Genomic DNA, 26,771 nt, shown 5'->3' with positions numbered 1-26,771 from the left:
TAAATGTGATATGAAAGTGTATGTGTGAATGTGATGGGGCATGCATGAAAGTGAATGGGCATGTTTGAATATAACAGGATTCATTTGAAAGTGTATGGTAAGTCTAAATGTTAAAGGGTATGGGACAACGTGAAGGGGTATATGTGAATCAGAGTGGTGTGTGAATGTAAAGGGGTGTATGTGAATCAGAGTGGTGTGTGTGATTGTGATGGGGTGTATGTGAATGGAAAAGGGTATTGTTAGTGTGATGTTTATCTGAATGGCTTGTGTGAATGTGAAAGGTTATGTGAATGTGAAAGGGTATGTGAGTGAAGGATCATGCAGGTATGATTTTCTCCCTCTTTTCCCTTCAGATTCCTTCTGCTTCTATGGATTTCTCCTTCACACCATTTTTCCTTCTCTGGTAATCTGCGAAATCTTCCCTTCCCACACCGCCTTCCTTCTCTCGCTGCATCTCTCACACTTCCCCTTTCACTGTATCATACTGTTCCACTCTTCTTCTCTTGTGTTTCTCCATCTGTCCTCTAGTCTCCCCATCTGTCTTTCCTCACTCTCTGCCTCTTGCTCTCTTATCTCACTTGCCCTCTCACTATCTCTTCTCTCCCAATTTGTCCTTCATAACTCACAATTTTCCCTTTCTCATTCTCCTTTCCTCTTCTCACCATCTCTCTCTGCCTATCTATCTATCGATCTCTTGGTCTGTCTCGCTGTCTCTCTCTCTCTCTCTATCTCATCCCCATTGTGGGGCAGAGAGACAGATACACATTGAAAGGGTAAATCACACCCATATGAACACACCTAGCTCATACCTCTGCAGAGGGGAGTGGGCAACCACCCCCTTGCTTTTGTCTTTTGATCTGCTGACCTCACATCATTTAGGGCTCACCAGGGGGTGCGGTTCTGGGGTTACCCTTTCAGACCCCTAGCACTGCCTTTCCAAACTCTGGCCTCACAGGTGGCAAAAGAGGCATGAACAGCATGTAACCCATGCAGTAATTCTGCTGTTTAATTTCTACAGCTCTGATTGGGACATTACACTCTGTTTGGTAAAAGAAATGCATGTCGAATCAGCACTAATGGAGGGTATATTTAATGCATTGTTGCATATTGATTTATATTGGTGGGTTGACCATTTATTTAACAATGTTTTACGTAACTCTCCCTTTTATTTATCAATACATACACTAGGTGCCACATTGATCAAAGTGTTGCGTTGCCCTTGCATCGCGCAATGTAACGCAAAACTAAAGTCAGATTTACTGAGCCATGCACGGCCCCCTTGCACGTCCCTGTGGGGTTCAGTAAATCTGAAGTAACGCAACAGCAATGCAAAACTAAAGTCAGATTTACTGAGCCACGCATGGCCCCCTTGCACGTCCCTGTGGGGCTCAGTAAATCTGGAGTAACGCAACAGTAATGCAAAACTAAAGTCAGATTTACCGCGCCACGCATGGCCCCCTTGCACGTCCCTGTGGGGTTTGGTAAATCTGGAGTAACGCAACAGTAATGCAAAACTAAAGTCAGATTTACCGAGCCACGCATGGCCCCCTTGCATGTCCCTGTGGGGTTTGGTAAATCTGGAGTAACGCAACAGTAATGCAAAACTAAAGTCAGATTTACCGAGCCACGCATGGCCACCTTGCACGTCCCTGTGGGGCTCGGTAAATCTGGAATAACGCAACAGTAATGCAAAACTAAAGTCAGATTTACCGAGCCACGCATGGCCCCCTTGCATGTCCCTGTGGGGCTCGGTAAATCTGGAGTAACGCAACAGTAATGCCAAACTAAAGTCAGATTTACCGAGCCACGCATGGCCCCCTTGCACGTCCCTGTGGGGCTCGGTAAATCTGGAGTAACGCAAGACCGCAGAAGTCGCAGCTTCTATTACTCTGCCCATGGAGGCGTTCCATGGGTGGAGTCACATCCGCCATGAATTTAGGCGCAGACCCAGATTCACCATGAGTGTCTGACCAGGAATATGTCAAAATTCGACGCCTTCCCAAGGGAGGTGTAACGAGGAGAAATATCTTGATTTTTCCTTGACTTTTATTTCTCTTACTATGCGTGCTGCATTCATGAGGAAAAGCATCAGGTGTCCCTTACTGCCCCAAACAATCCTGCTTAGAAGCAGGCACACTTGCAGCATGATGCAAAGCGGCCTTCACTGCACTAGACAGCCAAAAGTACACCCGTGCAAGGAGAGGACAGGAACGCACCATATAATGTTATATATGGGGCATTTCTGCCCTCTCCCTTTTAGGCGGTGCGGCACAGCAAAGTAGCTGCTGCGTTGCCTGAAAAATGTAATATTGTTCTTGAGTGGAGTGGCATCAATTATTGTGATGTCATCAGGCTCAAGGTCATGTTGCATCACTTTCTGGGATTCAAAGTCATATAATATCACTTCCTGTGCTATCATTGATCTCAAAGGGTGTGTGATGTCACTTCCTGTTATATCATTTATGCCAAAAGGGTGGGTGATATCACTTCGTCTGATATCATTGTTGTCAAAGGGTGTGTGATGTCACTTCCTGTGCTATCATTGATCTCAAAGGGTGTGTGATGTCACTTCCTGTGATATCATTGATGTCAAAGGGTGTGTGATGTCATTTTCACTAACCCTGGTATTTCAGGGGATCAACGTCCAGGGCAGCCCTGTTTATCAGAACTGATCACGCGCCTAGAAGCGGGCGGATATTTGATCTGATGGCCGGTGTGTGGAGCTGGGATTTATTTGGGGCACTAAAGCCATAAATGGTGACGTCGAGGCTGTGGAGCCGGAGGGGAGCTGTAGGCATTACCTTCACCCACCCTCGTCTCCGCAGGGGTGGGGTTGGGACTGCAGCCTTACATGTGCCTTCTCCACACCTCCTTCTGTGCAGTCAGCCTTTCATTATACTGAGATGCTGCGGACACAAGACGGGGGTGAACCTGGTGGTGTGGAGAGACCCCCCCCTCTATATTTAGAGCAGGGACTCCCTTTCTTCCCCCTACTTGAGGGAAGAGGAATCAGGGAAGTGTCCCCTGTGCCCTGGCAGGATGGCTGCGTGGATGGAATGACGCTGTACTTGTGTAAGCTGGCCTCAGGGCGCTTTAAACCCAGCCCACTGGGAGCAGCCCCTGGATGTGCACCTGAGGCCCCGCGGGGGCTGCTTATGAACATTAACTCTTTCCCCTCCTAATGAATACCTAGTTTACTCTAAATAAAAAATTTGATACCAACTTCCACACTTCTGTTTAAGATCAGTGTGGCTTTCAGCTGTTTGAGGCATACCACCAATTGACATTTTGAAAAACCTACACAGGATTTATAAAACGGTAAAGCAAACCAAATTTTTTTTTTTATTTCTTTGGGATTCTGCTCAAATGTTTATTTTAATTTGGCTGATTTTATATATATTGGGATGGTCCTGTCTAAGACCACATTGTGATTTAAATATGGTAACTTATCCCATTGCTATATTTCCCAGGTCTTGCGTCCAGTGTTGATGTAGTTCTATGTGTCGGTGCTTTTGGATTCAGCAACACCATTAGTCTGGTTTGCTTTGAACGGCCAACAAACATTACCCGACTTAAATAGTAATCTTGTCCTTTATAAACACAGCATATAAAATATACTAATACTATACCTTAGTTATATATTAATGCACACTATAAACAAAATATGTACAACTTACACATGTTTGATCATTTTAGCCAACACTGTGTATCCAGTGATCAGTCTCATGATATCCCATCATATCACATGTCTCCATTTTAGTAGGAGACACTGGTGCATTAAAGCTTTATTGCTTCAGATAAAGGCTCAAGGCAGCATCACAGCCCAGGGTGGGACCCTCACAACCCTTGGAAGGAGGGGTTCCACCATGGCAGGACCACAAGACTTGCTGCCAGCCTTTTCTTCTCAAGCTGCCCATTTCCTATCACGCGTCAATACTTACTAGGACTTGGTTCGCACACATGTCCACAGTCATTCCTTACGCAGGTCTGACCCGCAGGACAATATCCTCCTCGTCCACACCGTTCAGCGCACAGTCCTACACCGAGAAAAGAGAAATACAGCAGTATGAATAGACGTTATTAACATGGTAAAAACCTGTGAGTGCCCCATCCTGTCACCATAGTAATGAAATAGCATCTTATTGCCTGAAGATGTTCATGAGTAATGGCAGACGGGGGTCGATACGCCATTCCCTCAGAACCTTGAACCTTCATTGGGGCATATAACCAACAACCGGCGATAATTATCGCTAAGCGCAGTTAGCGCTAGGATAATTATCGCCGGCTATCGCTAGTTTCTATCGCTGAGATAGCGCGCTATCAGCGACGCTTATCTGAAAAGCGATAGGAATACCAGCGATAGCTGATGAAGGTGCGATTATCGCTGGAAATCCAGGAAAAAGGTAAACTGGGATACATAGGATTAAATAGGCAGGATATAACCAGGGCCGGACTGGGAATGAAAACTGGCCCTGGCAAAGTGCTCGGCCGGCCGCCAAACCCCACCCCCCCCCCCTCCCGGAAAAGGGGTAGGGGGAGACAGAGCTCCAGCTCCTTGCCTGGGCCGCTTTTCGGCAGATTTTGTTACAGGGCCGATTTTGCTGCAAAAACGGCCCTGTAAAAAAATCGGCCCCCACCCTTGCGGCGAACCGGGGGATTGCAAAGTGCCCGCAATGGCCAGTCCGGGCCTGGATATAACAGTATGTTTGTATATAAAGGGGTATACGTGAATGGAAATGGTATGTGTGAGTGTGTAAGGGTATTTGTGAATGTAAACGGGCATGTGTGAATATAAAAGAGTATTTGTGAAGGGTATTCGAGAATGTGAAGGGGTATATATGAACATTCAAAGGTGTGTGAATGTGAAAGACCTATATGAATGTAAAGGGTATGATTGAATGTGAAGGGGTATAATTCAATGTGAATGACGTGCTAATATGGAAAGGCATGCGTGAGTGTGAAAGGGTAAAAGTGATATAACAGTGTATGTGTGAATGTGATGGGGCATGCATGAAAGTCAATGGGCATGTTTAAATATGACAGGGTTCATTTGAAAGTGTATGGTAGGTCTAAATGTTAAAGGGTATGGGACAACGTGAAGGGGTGTATGTGAATCAGTGGTGTGTGAATGTGAAGGGGTGTATGTGAATCAGAGTGGTGTGTGTGAATGTGAAGGGGTGTATGTGAATCTGAGTGGTGTGTGTGAATGTGAAGGGGTGTATGTGAAACAGAGTGGTATGTGAATCAGAGTGGTATGTGTGAATGTGAAGGGGTGTATTTGAATGGAAAAGGGTATTGTTAATGTGAATATGTTTATGTGAATGGCATGTGTGAAAGTGAAAGGATGTGTGAGTGTGAAGGATCATGCATGAAATTCACTTGGTATGAATTTCTCCCTCCTCCTCTTTTCCCTTCTGATTCCTTCTGCTTCTTTGGATTTCTTCTCTTTCAAACAATTTCCCTCTGTTAATCTGCGAAATCTTCTTCCCACACCTCCATCCTTCTCTCGCTGTATCTCTCACACTTCCCCTTTCACTGTCATACTGTTCCACTCTTCTCTCGTGTTTCTCCATCTCTCCTCTAATCTCTCCATCTCTGTATTTCCTCACTCTCTGCCTCTTGCTCTTATCTCACTTGCCCTCTCACTATCTCCCAATTTGTCCATCTTTGTAACTCACAAATTTCCCTTTTTCATTCTCCTTTCCCCTCTCACCATCTCTCTCTCACTATCTATCCATCTCTCTGTCTGTCTCGCGGTCTATCTCATCCCCTTTCTCATTCTCCTTTTCTCCTCACCATCTCCCTCTCTCTGCCTATCTATCTATCCATCCATCCATCCATCCATATCTCTATCTGTCTCTCTGTCTCTCTATCTCATCCCCACTGTGGGGCAGAGAGACAGATACACATTGAAAGGGTAAATCACACCCATATGAACACAGCTAGCATATACCTCTGCAGAGGGGAGTGGGCAAGCACCCCCTTGTTTTTGTCTTTTGATCTGCAGACCTCAAATCATTTAGGGCTCACCAGGGGGTGCGGCTCTGGGGTTACCCTTTCAGACCCCTAACACTGCCTTTGCAAACTCTGGCCTCACAGGTGGCAAAAGAGGCATGAACAGTATGTAACCCATGCAGTAATTCTGCTGTTTAATTTCTACAGCTCTGATTGGGACATTACACTCTGTTTGGTAAAAGAAATGCATGTCGAATCAGCACTAATGGAGGGTATATTTAATGCATTGTTGCATATTGATTTATATTGGTGGGTTGACCATTTATTTAACAATGTTTTACGTAACTCTCCCTTTTATTTATCAATACATACACTAGGTGCCACATTGATCAAAGTGTTGCGTTGCCCTTGCATCGCGCAATGTAACGCAAAACTAAAGTCAGATTTACTGAGCCATGCACGGCCCCCTTGCACGTCCCTGTGGGGTTCGGTAAATCTGAAGTAACGCAACAGCAATGCAAAACTAAAGTCAGATTTACTGAGCCACGCATGGCCCCCTTGCACGTCCCTGTGGGGCTCAGTAAATCTGGAGTAACGCAACAGTAATGCAAAACTAAAGTCAGATTTACCGCGCCACGCATGGCCCCCTTGCACGTCCCTGTGGGGTTTGGTAAATCTGGAGTAACGCAACAGTAATGCAAAACTAAAGTCAGATTTACCGAGCCACGCATGGCCCCCTTGCATGTCCCTGTGGGGTTTGGTAAATCTGGAGTAACGCAACAGTAATGCAAAACTAAAGTCAGATTTACCGAGCCACGCATGGCCACCTTGCACGTCCCTGTGGGGCTCGGTAAATCTGGAATAACGCAACAGTAATGCAAAACTAAAGTCAGATTTACCGAGCCACGCATGGCCCCCTTGCATGTCCCTGTGGGGCTCGGTAAATCTGGAGTAACGCAACAGTAATGCCAAACTAAAGTCAGATTTACCGAGCCACGCATGGCCCCCTTGCACGTCCCTGTGGGGCTCGGTAAATCTGGAGTAACGCAAGACCGCAGAAGTCGCAGCTTCTATTACTCTGCCCATGGAGGCGTTCCATGGGTGGAGTCACATCCGCCATGAATTTAGGCGCAGACCCAGATTCACCATGAGTGTCTGACCAGGAATATGTCAAAATTCGACGCCTTCCCAAGGGAGGTGTAACGAGGAGAAATATCTTGATTTTTCCTTGACTTTTATTTCTCTTACTATGCGTGCTGCATTCATGAGGAAAAGCATCAGGTGTCCCTTACTGCCCCAAACAATCCTGCTTAGAAGCAGGCACACTTGCAGCATGATGCAAAGCGGCCTTCACTGCACTAGACAGCCAAAAGTACACCCGTGCAAGGAGAGGACAGGAACGCACCATATAATGTTATATATGGGGCATTTCTGCCCTCTCCCTTTTAGGCGGTGCGGCACCGCAAAGTAGCTGCTGCGTTGCCTGAAAAATGTAATATTGTTCTTGAGTGGAGTGGCATCAATTATTGTGATGTCATCAGGCTCAAGGTCATGTTGCATCACTTTCTGGGATTCAAAGTCATATAATATCACTTCCTGTGCTATCATTGATCTCAAAGGGTGTGTGATGTCACTTCCTGTTATATCATTTATGCCAAAAGGGTGGGTGATATCACTTCCTCTGATATCATTGTTGTCAAAGGGTGTGTGATGTCACTTCCTGTGCTATCATTGATCTCAAAGGGTGTGTGATGTCACTTCCTGTGATATCATTGATGTCAAAGGGTGTGTGATGTCATTTTCACTAACCCTGGTATTTCAGGGGATCAACGTCCAGGGCAGCCCTGTTTATCAGAACTGATCACGCGCCTAGAAGCGGGCGGATATTTGATCTGATGGCCGGTGTGTGGAGCTGGGATTTATTTGGGGCACTAAAGCCATAAATGGTGACGTCGAGGCTGTGGAGCCGGAGGGGAGCTGTAGGCATTACCTTCACCCACCCTCGTCTCCGCAGGGGTGGGGTTGGGACTGCAGCCTTACATGTGCCTTCTCCACACCTCCTTCTGTGCAGTCAGCCTTTCATTATACTGAGATGCTGCGGACACAAGACGGGGGTGAACCTGGTGGTGTGGAGAGACCCCCCCCTCTATATTTAGAGTAGGGACTCCCTTTCTTCCCCCTACTTGAGGGAAGAGGAATCAGGGAAGTGTCCCCTGTGCCCTGGCAGGATGGCTGCGTGGATGGAATGACGCTGTACTTGTGTAAGCTGGCCTCAGGGCGCTTTAAACCCAGCCCACTGGGAGCAGCCCCTGGATGTGCACCTGAGGCCCCGCGGGGGCTGCTTATGAACATTAACTCTTTCCCCTCCTAATGAATACCTAGTTTACTCTAAATAAAAAATTTGATACCAACTTCCACACTTCTGTTTAAGATCAGTGTGGCTTTCAGCTGTTTGAGGCATACCACCAATTGACATTTTGAAAAACCTACACAGGATTTATAAAACGGTAAAGCAAACCAAATTTTTTTTTTTATTTCTTTGGGATTCTGCTCAAATGTTTATTTTAATTTGGCTGATTTTATATATATTGGGATGGTCCTGTCTAAGACCACATTGTGATTTAAATATGGTAACTTATCCCATTGCTATATTTCCCAGGTCTTGCGTCCAGTGTTGATGTAGTTCTATGTGTCGGTGCTTTTGGATTCAGCAACACCATTAGTCTGGTTTGCTTTGAACGGCCAACAAACATTACCCGACTTAAATAGTAATCTTGCCCTTTATAAACACAGCATATAAAATATACTAATACTATACCTTAGTTATATATTAATGCACACTATAAACAAAATATGTACAACTTACACATGTTTGATCATTTTAGCCAACACTGTGTATCCAGTGATCAGTCTCATGATATCCCATCATATCACATGTCTCCATTTTAGTAGGAGACACTGGTGCATTAAAGCTTTATTGCTTCAGATAAAGGCTCAAGGCAGCATCACAGCCCAGGGTGGGACCCTCACAACCCTTGGAAGGAGGGGTTCCACCATGGCAGGACCACAAGACTTGCTGCCAGCCTTTTCTTCTCAAGCTGCCCATTTCCTATCACGCGTCAATACTTACTAGGACTTGGTTCGCACACATGTCCACAGTCATTCCTTACGCAGGTCTGACCCGCAGGACAATATCCTCCTCGTCCACACCGTTCAGCGCACAGTCCTACACCGAGAAAAGAGAAATACAGCAGTATGAATAGACGTTATTAACATGGTAAAAACCTGTGAGTGCCCCATCCTGTCACCATAGTAATGAAATAGCATCTTATTGCCTGAAGATGTTCATGAGTAATGGCAGACGGGGGTCGATACGCCATTCCCTCAGAACCTTGAACCTTCATTGGGGCATATAACCAACAACCGGCGATAAATTATCGCTAAGCGCAGTTAGCGCTAGGATAATTATCGCCGGCTATCGCTAGTTTCTATCGCTGAGATAGCGCGCTATCAGCGACGCTTATCTGAAAAGCGATAGGAATACCAGCGATAGCTGATGAAGGTGCGATTATCGCTGGAAATCCAGGAAAAAGGTAAACTGGGATACATAGGATTAAATAGGCAGGATATAACCAGGGCCGGACTGGGAATGAAAACTGGCCCTGGCAAAGTGCTCGGCCGGCCGCCAAACCCCACCCCCCCCCCCTCCCGGAAAAGGGGTAGGGGGAGACAGAGCTCCAGCTCCTTGCCTGGGCCGCTTTTCGGCAGATTTTGTTACAGGGCCGATTTTGCTGCAAAAACGGCCCTGTAAAAAAATCGGCCCCCACCCTTGCGGCGAACCGGGGGATTGCAAAGTGCCCGCAATGGCCAGTCCGGGCCTGGATATAACAGTATGTTTGTATATAAAGGGGTATACGTGAATGGAAATGGTATGTGTGAGTGTGTAAGGGTATTTGTGAATGTAAACGGGCATGTGTGAATATAAAAGAGTATTTGTGAAGGGTATTCGAGAATGTGAAGGGGTATATATGAACATTCAAAGGTGTGTGAATGTGAAAGACCTATATGAATGTAAAGGGTATGATTGAATGTGAAGGGGTATAATTCAATGTGAATGACGTGCTAATATGGAAAGGCATGCGTGAGTGTGAAAGGGTAAAAGTGATATAACAGTGTATGTGTGAATGTGATGGGGCATGCATGAAAGTCAATGGGCATGTTTAAATATGACAGGGTTCATTTGAAAGTGTATGGTAGGTCTAAATGTTAAAGGGTATGGGACAACGTGAAGGGGTGTATGTGAATCAGTGGTGTGTGTGAATGTGAAGGGGTGTATGTGAATCAGAGTGGTGTGTGTGAATGTGAAGGGGTGTATGTGAATCTGAGTGGTGTGTGTGAATGTGAAGGGGTGTATGTGAATCAGAATGGTATGTGTGAATGTGAAGGGGTGTATGTGAAACAGAGTGGTATGTGAATCAGAGTGGTATGTGTGAATGTGAAGGGGTGTATTTGAATGGAAAAGGGTATTGTTAATGTGAATATGTTTATGTGAATGGCATGTGTGAAAGTGAAAGGATGTGTGAGTGTGAAGGATCATGCATGAAATTCACTTGGTATGAATTTCTCCCTCCTCCTCTTTTCCCTTCTGATTCCTTCTGCTTCTTTGGATTTCTTCTCTTTCAAACAATTTCCCTCTGTTAATCTGCGAAATCTCCTTCCCACACCTCCATCCTTCTCTCGCTGTATCTCTCACACTTCCCCTTTCACTGTCATACTGTTCCACTCTTCTCTCTCGTGTTTCTCCATCTCTCCTCTAATCTCTCCATCTCTGTATTTCCTCACTCTCTGCCTCTTGCTCTTATCTCACTTGCCCTCTCACTATCTCCCAATTTGTCCATCTTTGTAACTCACAAATTTCCCTTTTTCATTCTCCTTTCCCCTCTCACCATCTCTCTCTCACTATCTATCCATCTCTCTGTCTGTCTCGCGGTCTATCTCATCCCCTTTCTCATTCTCCTTTTCTCCTCACCATCTCCCTCTCTCTGCCTATCTATCTATCCATCCATCCATCCATCCATATCTCTATCTGTCTCTCTGTCTCTCTATCTCATCCCCACTGTGGGGCAGAGAGACAGATACACATTGAAAGGGTAAATCACACCCATATGAACACAGCTAGCATATACCTCTGCAGAGGGGAGTGGGCAAGCACCCCCTTGTTTTTGTCTTTTGATCTGCAGACCTCAAATCATTTAGGGCTCACCAGGGGGTGCGGCTCTGGGGTTACCCTTTCAGACCCCTAACACTGCCTTTGCAAACTCTGGCCTCACAGGTGGCAAAAGAGGCATGAACAGTATGTAACCCATGCAGTAATTCTGCTGTTTAATTTCTACAGCTCTGATTGGGACATTACACTTTGTTTGGTAAAAGAAATGCATGTCAAATCAGCACTCTTAGAATATATCATGAAATGAAAAATGCTAATTTTTTTTAACCTGTTTTCATGCTTCGGTACGGTTGAGAAAACAAAAAACAAGCATCGGCAAAGTCAATAGGTTTGACCTTTGCAAACTGGTGAGCTGTTTATGTTTTATTACTGTGAGAATAAAACACCAGGAAATGCTGCTTCAACACAACACAATATGCTGGAGTATAATTTTAATAGAGCAAAGGGGGTGCTTTCAGCAAGCAACTGTACATAGGACAGACATAGAAATTACACCTGGGTGACATTTTAATTATGCTGAAATATTCAAAGTAATTTCACATTACTCTGATGTGAAATTACTGGAAATTAAGAGATTATGTCCACTTTCATAATTTTGCATAATCTTGAGCAAAAATGCCTGCACAAGAGTACAGCAACAGAGCACAGGGGAGGGCTGGCCGCTGCTCTTCCTGTTCTGTTGCATTTAGCGATATTTTCTTAGCGCAAATTGCAAAGTCAAAGTCAAAAAGCTTTATTTCGATAAAATTCCATTATCATAAAAGCAAGTTTTTGTTAAAAAAAAAAAAAAATTGTAGTTAATAATAAATTTGGCAACACATTTCCAGTTAATAGCAAGAAAGTATAACATTTACTAGAATTAATATTGTTAAAAAGAGATTAAACAGAGTATTTAAGCTTTCTGGCTCGAATAGCCCAAGCCCAAAATAAAAATTTTGCTAGGGCACAGGCGTAGGGTACATAGCTGTCCGAAACAAGAATCCTAATTGCCACATCATGGCTCCTGGTTCCCAATTGCCGGCACAAGTTCTTCAGCCACGCCCTTCTTGGATTGGCATATTCCTTGCAGACGAATAAGAAGTGGGCTAATGTCTCTGGGTGGGCTAAACATGATGGGCACAAATCAGTTTTATCTGTGCAGGATTTCCATGATTTGGTGAAAGTATTCAATGGCAAGGTGCCCGTTCTAAATTTAAAATACAAAGAGCGGGCAAACGGTTTCCCGATTATGTCTAAGTAGGGTTCTCGTCTGGGACAGTCTTTAAACGTTACAAAATCCTCTGTGAGCCTACCAATGGATGTGCTAGAGTGCCTTTGGGAGCGAATCCAATCCCGGTAAAGGTTTTTAAGTACTTGTTTAGGAGGAGAGGTTCTGCTTGACCAGAAATCCAATAGGCCCAAGTTCGACAATAAGATTTTCATGTCTGCTAACCATTTGATTCTGGCCCAGTGTGGTGACGCCATTATTTCTTCCAGGCCTCTGGCTTAGGCATTAAGTTCCTCTACCCGCCAAATACGAGCCCATAATAGGAGAGGACGGAATTTCGCAATTTCGCCAATCTGGGTGCAGCCAAGGTCCATAAATAAGGGTAGAAGTGGGGTGCTTTGAGGGAGGGACATTATTTGTCTACAGAAATTGTTCTCAGATTTTTGTAAAGCTTGAGAAGATGCAAAGCCCCAAAGTTCAGCTCCATATAGTGCAGAGCTGACACCCTTGGCAGCGTAGATCTCTAGGACTGTTCCTATTGGTTTGAACGAACTGGAACGTTGCTCCCTCAATAGGGCACCTGTGATCCTTTTGTGGTTCAGCAGCATCTTATCTAGATGGAGGGTCCAATCCATTTTGTCTGAGATACGTATCCCTAAATAATCAAATGCTTTAACCCTTTCCAGGAACTCGGAGTTTAGGATAGGGGGACGCACTTGCTGTTTAGGGGGATTAAGGACGAGGTATTTTGTTTTATTGGTATTTATAACCAAGCCCCGGTCAGTACAAAAGGTTTGGAAATTATCCAAGGGTTTCTGTAGTCCCATTGGGGTCTTGGAGATTAGGAGCGTGTCGTCCGCGAAGAGGAGGGTCGGTATACGTACCCCCGCCAGGGATGGTTCGTCGGATGGTGATTTGAGTAGGTGCTCAACCACCCCATTGATGTACAAAGAGAAAAGGGTGGGAGCCAGAACACATCCCTGGCGTACCCCTCTCTCGACCGGAATACAGCCCGTTTTCTCCCCTCCAGAGCCCCACCTAATTTGGGCAAAGCTGTCCTGATGGAGCCTGACCAATAGGGATAAAAGATACTCTGGAAGCCCCATGTTGGCCAACACCTTCCACAACGAGTCCCTGGGGACAAGGTCAAAGGCAGTCTTTAAGTCGATGAATGCGAGATAAAGACTGCCCTTGCCTATCACTACCACCTTCCAGTAAATCATCATAAGCCTGAAGGCCTGCTCTATCGTTCCGGTGCCTACTCTAAAACCGGCCTGAAAGTCGGTAAGTATTTTATTTTCATCTACCCAGTTGAGTATCCTGAGTAGAATAACTTTACCGACAACTTTTTGGCTTACATCTAGTAAGCTAATCGGCCTATAATTGGACGGGTCATCCCTAGGGCCTTTCTTGTGGATGGGAACCACCTCTGCCCCCTTCCAAGACACGGGAATTGGGGCACCCCTACAGATGGCAAGAAGGAGGGAGTGTATTAATTTGCCCCAATTAACACCATCAGATTTTAGCAGGTCCCCGGGGATGCCATCTGGTCCTGCGGCTTTTTGTGGAATGATGGAGTTAATAGCATATTCTACTTCCTTCAAAGTAAAGTCAGGGTCACTAGGGAGGTGAATATAGTTAGTGAAGGGAGAGGATTGGAGAGACCCTCTTCCGTTCAGGTCATTATGGCAGGAATAAAGTTTGGAAAAATGAGCCTCCCATACCTCGCCCGAGATACTGCAGGTTATAAGGTCGCTATCCGGTCTATTTCGTGCCCTTATGGTATCCCAGAAGGATTTAGAGTCTTTTTTCATACTGGCTTCCTTAAGGGTTAGCCAGTAGGCATCCTCCCACTCTCTTTTAGCTACCTGTAGGGCCTTTTTATGGTCTCTTCTGGCAATTTGAATTGTTAGGGGCAACTTCCCTTTGACTGCCTCTATTAGGCATGATTTGGCCTTCCTGCATGTTGCCGAATACCAATCGTGTTTGCCTTTAGGTTGAGGTTTCTGTTTCCCTGATGGCAGTTGTTCCCAAAAGAGGTCCCCAATAGTTTTTACAGCAGCTTCAAAAATAGCGGTAGCCTTGTCTGCTGCTATGGTAAGATCAATAGAGCTAATTTCAGCCTGCGTGCCCTTAACCACTTCGTCTATTGTGGATAGTTTGTCGGTGTTACACATAAACTTACTCCACTTTAGACGCCTGCCACAAGTGGCAACAGTAATCCCCTGTGGGCGGCTTAGAGAGGCTGGCAGTACTTCAATGTGCCAAGGATTTTTTAGGGATAAGGAGAGTGGGTTATGGTCGCTCTCTATGGTATTGGTAATAACCATGTCGTTAACATGGCTCCAGAGGCCCCTATCCAGCAGAATGTAGTCAATCCGTGTGCATTGACCAACTCTGTTAAATGTGGGAGCACCCAGGAGGTCAGATCGAGTGCGACCATTAGCAGCTCTTAATCCAAACTCCAGTGTGAGTGCATTTAGATGGATTGCACTGCGAGTCCAGCGCTTGATGGGTGGGATAGAGAGGGTAGGGATACCCCATCTACTATCCTCTTCTCCTAGGTCTGGTATTCCTTCTAGGGGGAGTGGTTCATATGTACAATTAAAATCCCCAGCTACTAGGATATGGCCATGTCCACTCTGCTCTCCCAGCTGAGCCTCAAGCTCCATCATTGTGGGTGAAATGCACCCATTTTTTGTTCCCCTGATGTAAACATTGTAAAGGTCAACAGTTATACTTCCTCGTAGGCCCAATAGGGAGACACCAAGGATATCCGGAGTTCCTGCCTTCTTGGTGGTTATCCTGCAGTTAAGCAGGATACTTATCCAAATAATTAGCCCCCCCGATGGCCGCCCCTTCCCTGCCTTGGATTTTATTGCTGGTGTGGAAAAGGTGACAAACCCCACCCGGTGCAGTGGTTCAGTGGCCCATGTCTCTTGAAATATACAGATTTTGTGGGCATCAACCAGAGCATTCCACTCTGGGAGGCCTAGTTTCCTTGAGATCCCAGCAAGGTTCCAACTAAGAATTTTTAACTCGCCATGTGCTGAGTTTCCGTCTGGAATCACAGTACAATGGGGGTTGGATGAAACTACACTATCCCTAGTTAGTGTAGGTGATGACACCTCTAAGATTGTAGGGAGAGATGTGTCCAGCACTGCGTCCTTCATGGCGATATTGGCATGAGGGAGGTCAGTGTCTGAGCCTCCCTTAGAAGAAAGTCAATCAACCTCATCCAGTACACAGTATCTATTTGGGTGGGCAAACTGTGTATAGGAGGGGTTAAGGGACAGAGATGAAAATGGATCCTGCCGTGGCTGTTGCCATTGATGATGATTGGCAGTAAGTGGTGGCTGAGGCGGTTGTTGCCACTGCTGGGTAGGTTGGAAAAAAGGTGGTAAGGGGTGGAAAGGTTGTTGCCACTGGGGGCCCACATGGTGCGGGACAAAAGGTGGAAAGTAGGGCGGCTGCTGCCAGTGGTTAGGGGCATATCGGGGGGGACGTACAGGCTCTTGATTACTTGGAATGATTGGCCGGTGGAAGTTGGGTCTTGTCGAGTTGGGGAGGAAGTAGGACAAGGGGAGTGGTTTGATCTGGGTGGCAGGACCGCTGTTAGGTGCATTACAAATAAAAGTCGCAGCCCCCACATCCCTGAAATTAACAGTAATTACATCCCCTGGTATTGTTTTCTTACCCCTACCCACCCAATCCCCTCTACGTACAGTGAGAATTTCCCCACTCATACTACTAGGTAGTGGTTTATGTATTTGGAGCCACTGTGCACATTTATTTCTTAACTCTACATAGGTCTCTTTAACTCCTTCCTTCAGTGGGGGGGACAGCAGTCAACACAATCACAAAAGGAGAAACTTCTGGTGGCAGACTAATAGACTTGTAGCGGGTCTGCCTTGGCTTAGGGGTTTCAGAGTTGCTAGTAGAGTGAGAGGCTAGGATATTCGTAGGTTTCCCTTTGGGGCCCGTAGTTTGGGAGGTGTTGGATTTGGTACCAACGGCTGATTGCTGCACGGATGGAGGATTGCTCACCGCTTTTGTATTGGGGATAGGTGGCGGCTGAGCAAGGTTGTTCCCTGAATGGGGAGAATGTAATGCAGCTTGGTCCTTGGAAGATGGCAAGAGGTTCGCTTTACCAGTTATGGGCTTGATGACCTTGGCTGGCGGTTGGGGGTTGACAGTAGTTCCCCGTGCCCTTGTTGCTGGACAGGCCCAGGCTCATTAGACTTGTTGGGCCATTTAGTATTAATGAGCGATGTTAGCCTATCAAGTTTAGAAATCAAGGGTTTGATTTGGGCCGCTATTGTGGCTTCAAGATCATGCTTGAGATCAGTGACCATGTTTTCGACCCAACATGGAATACCAGGCGCTGTATGTGGAGTAGGTGTTATCAAATTGTGGTTACTAACTTTGACTTTAGTCTTCTCCTTGGGTTTAGACTCCTTAGTTTTTGGCTTAGTCACTACTTTTGTTGGAATAAAAGTGACCTTTCCCCTGGAATCACTAGGCACATGAGGAGTCGACTTGGCAGTTAACCCATCCAGGCCCGGCTCCGTCTCTCTGGGTGTCCGACAGGCTTCTAGGTCTGGGGTCGCCTCCAGATCCACAAAGGACGGGTCCGACTCCGAACAGGTAACCGACAAGTCAACAGCACTCGGTACTGTAACAGTGCCTATAGTGGTCAAGGGCAAGGGCAAAGAGCAATTATTCGAAGCTTGCTGAGAGGGTGAATTTGCATTTGCAAGGGAGCCCAGGGAGGAGCGCTTGGCGTTCATAAGGTCCAGGGAGACTCTTTGCTCTAGGAGTACAATGCTCTTATCAATTGTCTCATTTACCCGTGAGATGAAAAGGTCAATGGGACCAGTCACTTGTGCTACCTCCGTAGCTTTTTTGGTACAGCTTCTTGTTTTGTGCCGCATGCTTGGCGTTGGCAATGAAAAGTGCTAAACCAGGTGTTGAAAGGCTGTGGCCTCGAGAGGCTAAGCGGCAATCGGCCTACCTGGATGGTGGTTTCAGGGCGATGAGACAGGGATTCGGGGCCTGGGCCGTCCTCTGCCGTCCTTGAACGGCCTTAAACGGCCCGCTCTTTGCCCGGTCTTCGCCCCGGCCGTTGCCCCGCGCGCGTCCCGCGTGCGCGTTACCCACGCAAGTTATGAAGGCAGGGCAGGAGAAGGGGCGGGAAGAGGACCAGCTGCGGCCGATCCCCGCCGCTCGGAATGCTGGTCCTCGCAGTCCCGCCTCTACCCTTGTCAGCAGGCTGTTAAAGTCCAAAGGGCGCGTTGGTGCACAATGCACAGGTAGAGAGTAAAAAAGTGATTCTCCCAAGGAAGTCTCGCCTACGAGCGGCACCCGCGAAGCGGGGGCCGCGAGGCGTTGCAGGAAGGTCGGGCAGCAGCGCTCAGGGACAGCGCTTCCTTGTATGATGCATCATTGGGACAATTTGGAAACTAGGATTCATTTTGTGCAACGAAAAATAGCACTAAATGCAGGGTTAAGAACTGCACGCGAGTCCGAATAACTCTGCTGTAACTTGCCATAATGACGCTATTGCAAACTATGCGTGTTACACTCACTCCTAATAGAATCGCTTTTCACCTGTAATTCACCGTAATTTATAACATTAATGTTGTGTGTATAATCTTGTGTAATGGTTCATTTTTCTTTTTTGTTTTTTCACGGACTCAGGGGCATATTTACAAGCCCCTATCGCCACAAGAATGTCACTTTTTTTACATTCCTGTGGCGATACGGGCTTCACCTTATTTAAACGGCAATGCTAAGCTACCTAAAATAGCTAAATGCGGTCTTGTAAATAAGGCACCCTTTCACGCCATATTGAACGTGAAATGGGTTGTCAATGAGGGTTATGGTGAGATTCCGGCCGCAACACCCATTGATTTTGACGCTGCCCCCTATAAGTGTGGCCTAAATATAGGGCTGCGCCAAACTTAAGACCAAAAAAATCTGGTTTTAACATGGCGCAACAAGACATGCTTTATTTCGCCTCGTATTTGATGTTTTTATATGTGCTGCATGTTGCAGTACACATTAAAACAGCAAAAAACCATGCATGATTGTTTGTGCAGGAAGGTGTCCCTTGCTGCACATTATCAATCATTTAAAAAACAAGCATTTGCAATAGGTCTCGCATTTACACGCTTCTGAACTATTGGCATTGTAATTGGCAATGCCTTTTATTTATGTTTTGGTTTTTAAAACCTAAATAAAGGCATTGGGGCCGATTCACAGAACTTATCTGAGATAAAATCCTAAGCTTACTACTTTTGGTATTCACAGAAGGCATGTAGTAGTAAAGTTAGGACTCCTAACTGTGTCCATTTTTTGTATATGCGGGATTCACTGTTCAGAGTGAGTAAATCATGTGTGTGCACGAGTGGTGTATGTGTGTGCAGGCGTGTGTGTGTGGACGTGTGCTTTTTTATTTTCAGATTTCTCATTGCATGAAGGTGACAAAACTTCTAAAACGGTCTCACGGACACACCTAATGATATGTTTCAAATACCCAGAACCCTCTATGTTTCACAAGTGTGGCACCTCCTTAATCTAGCCAATTTTGGAGGGTATATTTATTGCATTGTTGCATATTGCTTTAGATTGGTCGGGTTGACCATTTTCTTAAATATGTTTTATGTAACTGTCCCTTTTATCTATCAATACATACACTAGGTGCCACATTTATCAATCATAAAATTTGTATAGCGCGCTACTCACCCGCTAGGGTATCAAGGCGCTGGGAAGGGGGTGTGGGGGGAGTCGCTACTGCTCGAACAGCCAGGTCTTGAGTTGTTTCCTGAAGGAGAGGTGGTCCTGGGTCAGCCGTAGGTGGGTGGGGAGGGAGTTCCATGTCTTGGCCGCGAGGTAGGAGAAGGTTCTTCCTCCGGCAGTGGCTTTGCGAATTCGTGGGACGGAGGCGAGGGCGAGGATGGCGGATCGGAGCTGGCGGGTGTGTAGAATGTGAGGCGGTTGTTGAGGTATTTGGGGCCCATGTCGTGGAGAGCCTTGAGTGCGTGGGTGAGGAGTCTGAACGTGATCCTCTTGCTGATGGGGAGCCTGTGCAGGTCTTTCAGATGGGCAGAGATGTGGCTGTGACGGGGGATGTCCAGGATGAGTCGTGCCGCCGCGTTCTGTATGCGCTGGTGTCTTTTCTGGAGTTTAGCAGTGGTTCCAGCATAGACTGTTCCCGTAGTCCAGACGGCTGGTGACGAGGGCCTGGGTGACAGTCTTCCTGGTTTCGGTGGGGATCCACTGGAAGATCTTTCGGAGCATGCGCAGGGTGTTGAAACAGGATGACGAGGCGGCGTGGACTTGCTTGGTCATCATGAGGGAGGAGTCCAGGATGAAGCCCAGGTTGCGTGCATGGTCCGTTGCCTTGGGAGCGGTGCCCAGGGCCGGGGGCCACCAGGAGTTGTCCCGGGAAGAGGGGGATGGGCCCAGGATGAGGACTTCCGTCTTGTCAGAGTTCAGTTTCAGACGGCTGAGCTTCATCCATTCCGCAACATTTTTCATTCCTTCCTGGAGGCTGGCTCTGGCGGTGTCGTTGGTGAGGGAGAGGATCAGCTGGGTGTCGTCAGCCTAGGAGATGATGTTGAGGTTGTGTTGGCGTGTGATGGCTGTGACGGGGCTCATGTAGACGTTGAAGAGGGTGGGGCTGAGCAAGGATCCTTGTGGAACGCCGCAGATGACTGGTGGCCGCGGATCGGAACGGGGGAGGCGGACTATCTGGGTTCTTCCGGCGAGGAACGAGATGATCCACTTCAAGGCAGTTACTTGGATTACGGTGTTGCTGAGGTGCTGTATCTGGGTGCGGTGGCATACGGTGTCGAAGGCTGCTGAGAGGTCCAGGAGGATGAGGGCAGATGTTTCCCTGTTATCGAGCAGGGACCTGATGTCGGTAGCAGCGATGAGGGTGGTCTCGGTGCGGTGGCTTGCTCGGAAACTGGACTGTGTTCAAAGTATTGAGTTGTCTTTGCATCACGCAATGTAATGCAAAAGTAATGCAAAAGTAATGCAAAAGTAATGCAAAAGTAATGCAAAAGTAAAGTCAGATTTACCGCGCCACGCGTGGCCCCCCTTGCACGTCCCTGTGGGGTTTGGTAAATCTGGCGTAATGCAACAGTAATGCAAAACTAAAGTCAGATTTACCGCGCCACGCGTGGCCCCCTTGCACGTCCCTGTGGGGTTTGGTAAATCTGGCGTAATGCAACAGTAATGCAAAACTAAAGTCAGATTTACCGAGCCGCGCATGGCCCCCCCTTGCACGTCCCTGTGGGGTACGGTAAATCTGGAGTAACGCAACAGTAATGCAAAACTAAAGTCAGATTTACTGAGCCACGAATGGCCCCCTTGCACGTCCCTGTGGCACTTGGTAAATTTGGAGTAACGCAAGACAGAAGAAGTCTCAGCTTCCATTACTCTCCCCATGGAGGCGTTCCATGGGTGGAGTCGCATCCGCCATGAATTTAGGCGCAGTCCCAGATTCACCATGAGTGTTAGACCGGAGAATATGTCAAAATTCGACACCTTCCCAAGGGTAGTGTAAGGAGGAGAAATACTTTGATTTTTCCTTGACTTTTATTTCTCTTTCTATGTGTGCTGCATTCATGAGGAAAAGCATCAGGTGTCCCTTCCTGACCAAAACAATCCTGCTTAGCAAACAGGCACACTTGCAGCATGGTGCAAAGCTGCCTTCACTGCGGCGCTAGACAGCCAAAAGTACACCCGTGCAAGGAGAGGACAGGAATGCACCATATAATGTTATATATGGGGCATTCCTACCCTCTCCCTTTTAGGCGGTGCAGCGCCACAAAGTAGCTGCTGCGATGCCTGAAAAATGTAATCATTTAGTTCGAGTGTAGTGGTATCAATTATTGTGATGTCAGGCTCAAGGTCATGTCGCATCACTTCCTGGGATTCAAAGTCATATAATGTCACTTCCTGAGATATCATTGATGTCAAAGGGTGAGTGATGTCACTTTCACTAACCCTGGTATTTCAAGGGGGGGGGGGGGGGATCACCGTCCAGGGCAGTCCAGTTTATCAGAACTGACCACGTGCCTGAGAGGCCCTCCCGTGCCTAGGGGAGGGGGGCCTTTAGTGGCATTACGGGCAAGAGGCGGCGAGAAAGAGGCTGGGCAAGCAGTAGACATGTGGTCAAGGGGAGTGGGAGGGGTTAGCAGGAAATGCGAGGAGGTAGGGCGAGCTCTCAGGCGACCCCTCCCCAGGGAAAGGGATAAGAACACTGACCACGAGTGAAAAAACCTTTGTCCTCTTGCCTCGGGCACGGTGGGTCACAGCTAGAAAAAAGTTGAAGTTGCGGCGGGCACCGGGGTGAGGGGGCCTCACAGCGTAGCAAAGCAGACCTGGTTCGTATTTAGGGCAGTTTGTCGACGCTTAATTGATATTATGTTGATAATGTGGAATTGAGTAGGGGGCCGGCGTGGGTTTAGACGGCGGTATTTCCTTATTGAGCGTGGGGTTTGAGGCCAGGGCCTGACCTGCTTCATGTAATTTTGGGAATTAGCTATTGATTGAGGAGAGGGAGGGCAAGAGCGCCAGTTGGCTCCTCGTCCGGAGGCGGGTTCCCAGCCAAGAAAATTGTTGGGGACTCCTTTTTTGGCGGGGACTGGCTCATCCTGGAAAAAGTAGGGCAGTCAATGGGGCTCCGGGCTGGTGGGAGAGGGGGCAGTCTTGCTGGTGGTCCTGGACTCTCCGGCCCTACCCGAGATGCAGGTGCTTGGAAGAAGCAATTTGGGGAAAGCTGGGGCTCAAGGAAAGGTGCAAAGCAGTACCAGGTGGCCGCGTCTAGGGGGTAGACGACGGGTAGTTACATGGAATGGAAGCAATGGAGATGGGTTGTGGCCTGCTGGTACAACCCACATCCAAGGTGGATCTGGAGATCCTGAATTGTAAATACAATTGTAACCTGTGGTGCAAACGAATACTGCACGACCCTATGTTTATCAATGTGTGTTGGATGGTTTTAATAAAGTTGGTCTAATGTGGACAATGCATCAACAAATAAAGAGGGGTTATCTGAGAGAATTAATAAAGACTACACAGTGAAAACCAGCCACTTTGTATGGTGCCTTTTGTGGGGGAAAAAGGGGGGGCAAAGTATGATGAGACTAATTGCACGTTATATGCCTACTATAGAAACGGACAGATATTTGATCTGATGGTCAGTGTGTGGAGCTGGGATTTATTTGGGGCACTAAAGCCATAAATAGTGACCACGAGGCTGTGGAGCCGGAGGGGAGCTGTAGGCATTACCTACACCCACCCTTGTCTCCGCAGTGGTGGGGTTGGGACTGCAACCTTACATGTGCCTTCTCCACACTTCCTTCTGTGCAGTCATTCTTTCATTAGACTGAGATGCTGCGGACACAAGACGGGGTGAACCTGGGGGTGTGGAGAGGACAACCCCTCCCCCCCCATCTATATTTAGGGCAGGGACTCCCTTCCTTCCCCCTACTTGAGGAAAAAGCAATCAGTGAAGTGTCCCCTGTGCCTTGGCAGGGTGTCTGCTTGGATGTAATGATGCTGTACTTGTGTAGCTTGCTTCAGGGCGCTTTAAACCCAGCCCACTGGGAGCAGCCTCTGGATGTGCACCAGAGGTCCCCCTTGGGGTGCTTATGAACATTAACCCCTTCACCTCCTAATGAATACCTTGTTTACTCTCTAAACACAATGTTTGTGATACCAACTTCCACACATCTGTTTAAGATCAGTGTGGCTTTCAGCTGTTTGAGGCATACCACCAATTGACATTTGGAAAAACCTATATGCGATTTAAAAAATCGTAAAGGAAACCCCCAATTCTTTTTTTTTTAAATTTGTTTGGGATTCTGCTAAAATGTTTTTTATTTTAATTTGGCTGATTTCATAATATATATTGGGATGTCCCTGTCTAAGATATTGTGATTTAAATATAGTAACTTGTCCCTTTGCTATATTTCCCAGGACTTGTGTCCAGGGTTAATGTAGTTATATGGGTCTGTGCTTTTGAATCCAGCAGCACCTGTAGTCTGGTTTGCTTTGAACTGCCAACAAACATAACCTGACTTAAATAGTAATATTGCCCTTCATATACACAACAAATAAAATAAATATACAAATAAGACTATACCGTAGTTATATATTAAAGCACACTATAAACAAAATATGTACAACTCACACATGTTTGATCATCTTAGCCAGCGCTGTGTATCCAGTGATCAGTCTCATGATATGGCGTATCGGGAGAGTGAGGACTGGATAGCCAGTCTGTACATCCAGGGATAAGTTTATATGTATCAAAAGGACTAGCTAAAAGTGACGTGTAGGTTTATTCTCGGATAGGTCTCGTCAGTTGACACCTGTTGGGTGTCTTTATAAAGGCGTCACCCACCAACCTAGTTGGTGGCATGCTTCATCGGGCCACCACAGTGACACCTGGTATGTCCCGGGTGTGCTTCGACGCCTGATTACAGCAGAGCAGGTATATCGCTAAAAGTGCAGTGTTGTGAAATAGTGAAGTGAGATTAAAACTGCTTTGCAGGGGTCCCAATACCAGAGGGTTAAATTAGACTTTAATAAATGGGCCCCTGTCAGCGGTTAAAAACAAGGCAGTGTGGATGCATTGGTGGCAGATTACCACATCCAGCATCCTGTGTGGGTCGACATGTTTCAGCCAGTGCATTCTGTACCCTGGCTTTCCTCAGGACCATTTTATAAGTGCGGGTGCATGTTTAAAACGTATTTTAAAGTAGTGAGTGTTAATTGACTAAGTGTTGCACTCACTAGGGTGCTCTATATGTTAAAGGAGGGGATTCCCTCAAGCATACGCTAGCAATTGGCCCACGAGGCTTCCAGGAGTGTAGCGGCAAGGCGTATGACTAAGAGTCATACGCCTTGTGAGCACAGCACACAGGTTCCCCGCAGGTCCTGACTGAGAGTCTTAGTCATACGCCACCAATGCATCCACACTGCCTTGTTTTTAACTGCTGACAGGGGCCCATTTATTAAAGTCTAATTTAACCCCCGGGTATTGGGACCCCTGCCAAGCCGCTTTATCCTCACTTCACTCACAACACTGCACTTTCAGCGATATACCTGCTCTGCTGTAATCAGGCTCCGAAGCACACCCGGGACATACCAGGTGTCACTGTGGTGGGCCCGATGATGAAGCATGCCACCAACTAGGTTGGTGGATGAGGGCTTTTTATAAAGACACCCAACAGGTGCCAACTGACAAGACATATCAGAATAAACGTTCAAGTCACTTTTAGCTAGTCCTTTTTGATACATATACAGTCTCATGATATCCCTTCACATGCCTCCATTTTAGTAGGACACTGGTACATTAAAGCTTTATTGCATCAGACAAAGGCTCAAGGCAGCATCACAGCCCAGGGTGGGACCCTCATAACCCTTGGGAGGAGGGGTTCCACCATGGCAGGACCACAAGACTTGCTGCCAGCCTTCTCTTCTCAAGCTGCCCATTTCCTATCACGCATCAATACTCACTAGGACTTGGTTCGCACACATGTCCACAGTCATTCCTTACGCAGGTCTGACCCTCAGGACAATATCCTCCTCGTCCACACCGTTCAGCACACAGTCCTACACCGAGAAAAGAGAAATACGGCAGTATGAATTGACATTATTAACATTTTAAAAACCTGTGAATGCCCCATTCTGTCACCATAGTAATAAAACAGCATCTTATTGCCTGAAGATGTTCATGAGTAATGGCAGGCGGGAGTCGATACGCCATTCCCTCAGAACTATGAACCTTCATTGGGGCATATAACCAACAACCGGTGATAATTATCGCTAAGCGCACTTAGCGCTAGGATAATTATCGCCGGCTATCGCTGGTTTCTATCGCTGAGATAGCACGCTATCAGCGACGCTCATTACAGAAGCAATAGGAATACCAGCGATAGCTGATGAAGGTGCGATTATCGCTGGAAATCCAGGAAAAAGGTAAACTGTGATACATATGATTAAATAGGTAGTCTATAACCAGGGAAGGACTGAGAACGAAAACCGGCCCTGGCAAAGTGCTCGGCTGGCCACCCGCCCCCCCTCCGGAAAAGGGGGAGGGGGTGACTGAGCTCTTTGCCTGGGCCGCTTTCGGGCAGATTTGTTACAGGGCCGAAAACGGCACTGTAACAAAAACTGCCCCCAGGGGCCCAAAATCGGCCCCCACCCTTGCGGACCACAGGGGGATTGCACTGTGCCCGCAATGGCCAGTCCGGGCCTGGATATAACAGTTTGTTTGTATATAAAGGGGTATACGTGAATGGAAATGGTATGTGCGAGTGTGTAAGGGTATATGTGAATGTAAACGGGCATGTGATAATAGTAAGGGTATATGTGAATGTAAACGGGCATGTGATAATATAAAAGTATTTGTGAAGAGTATGCATTAATGTGAAGGGGTATATATGAACATTCAAAGCTATGTGTGAATGTGAAAGGCCTATATGAATGTAAAGGGTATGATTAAATGTGAAGGGGTAAAATTCAATGTGAATGACGTGCTAATAAGGGCATGTGTAAGTGTGAAAGGGTTAATGTGATATGAAAGTGTGATATGAAAGTGTATGTGTGAATGTGATGGGGCATGCATGAATGAAAGTGAATGGGTATGTTTGAATAAGACAGGATTCATTTGAAAGTGTATGGTAGGTCTAAATGTTAAAGGGTATAGGACAACGTGAAGGGGTATATGTGAATCAGAGTGGTGTGTGTGAATGTGAAGGGGTGTATGTGAATCAGAGTGGTGTGTTTGAATGTGAAGGGGTGTATGTGAATCAGAGTGGTGTGTTTGAATGTGAAGGGGTGTATGTGAATCAGAATGGTGTGTTTGAATGTGAAGGGGTGTATGTGAATCAGAGTGGTGTGTTTGAATGTGAAGGGGTGTATGTGAATCAGAATGGTGTGTTTGAATGTGAAGGGGTGTATGTGAATCAGAATGGTGTGTTTGAATGTGAAGGGGTGTATGTGAATGGAAAAGGGTATTGTTAATGTGATGTTTATGTGAATGGCATGTGTGAATGTGAAAGGGTATGTGCGAGTGTGAAGGATCATGCATGAAATTCACTCTTCTCTCTCGTGTTTCTCCATCTGTCCTCTAATCTCGGTCTTTCCTCACTCTCTGCCTTTTGCTCTTTTATCTCACTTGCCCTCTCACTATCTCTTCTCTCTCCCAATTGTCCATCTTTGTAACTCCCAATTTTTCCTTTCTCATTCTCCTTTCCCCTTCTCACCCTCTCTCTCTGCCTATCAATCCATCTCTATGTCTGTCTCGCTGTCTGTCTATCTCATCCCCACTGTGGGGCAGAGAGACAGATACACATT

General features: G+C 46.7%; 1 protein-coding gene across 1 annotated transcript in view; it reads right to left on the bottom strand.

Moving 5' to 3' along the window:
* The window catches only part of LOC147693256 (uncharacterized), a 75,180-nt gene that overhangs the window by 15,752 nt on the left and 32,657 nt on the right, over positions 1-26,771 (bottom strand). The window contains exons 3-5 of the mRNA XM_086933651.1: positions 24,930-25,025; positions 9,086-9,181; positions 3,942-4,037 (exon numbers count right to left, since the gene is read on the bottom strand). Of these exons, the coding sequence (XP_086789777.1) occupies positions 3,942-4,037; positions 9,086-9,181; positions 24,930-25,025 (288 nt within the window). The remainder of the gene's footprint in view (positions 1-3,941; positions 4,038-9,085; positions 9,182-24,929; positions 25,026-26,771) is intronic.

The sequence above is a fragment of the Lissotriton vulgaris genome, chromosome 8 (genome assembly GCF_964263255.1).
Source record: "Lissotriton vulgaris chromosome 8, aLisVul1.2, whole genome shotgun sequence".
NCBI lineage: Eukaryota > Metazoa > Chordata > Amphibia > Caudata > Salamandridae > Lissotriton > Lissotriton vulgaris.
This window is presented reverse-complemented; position numbering and strand designations above follow the sequence as displayed.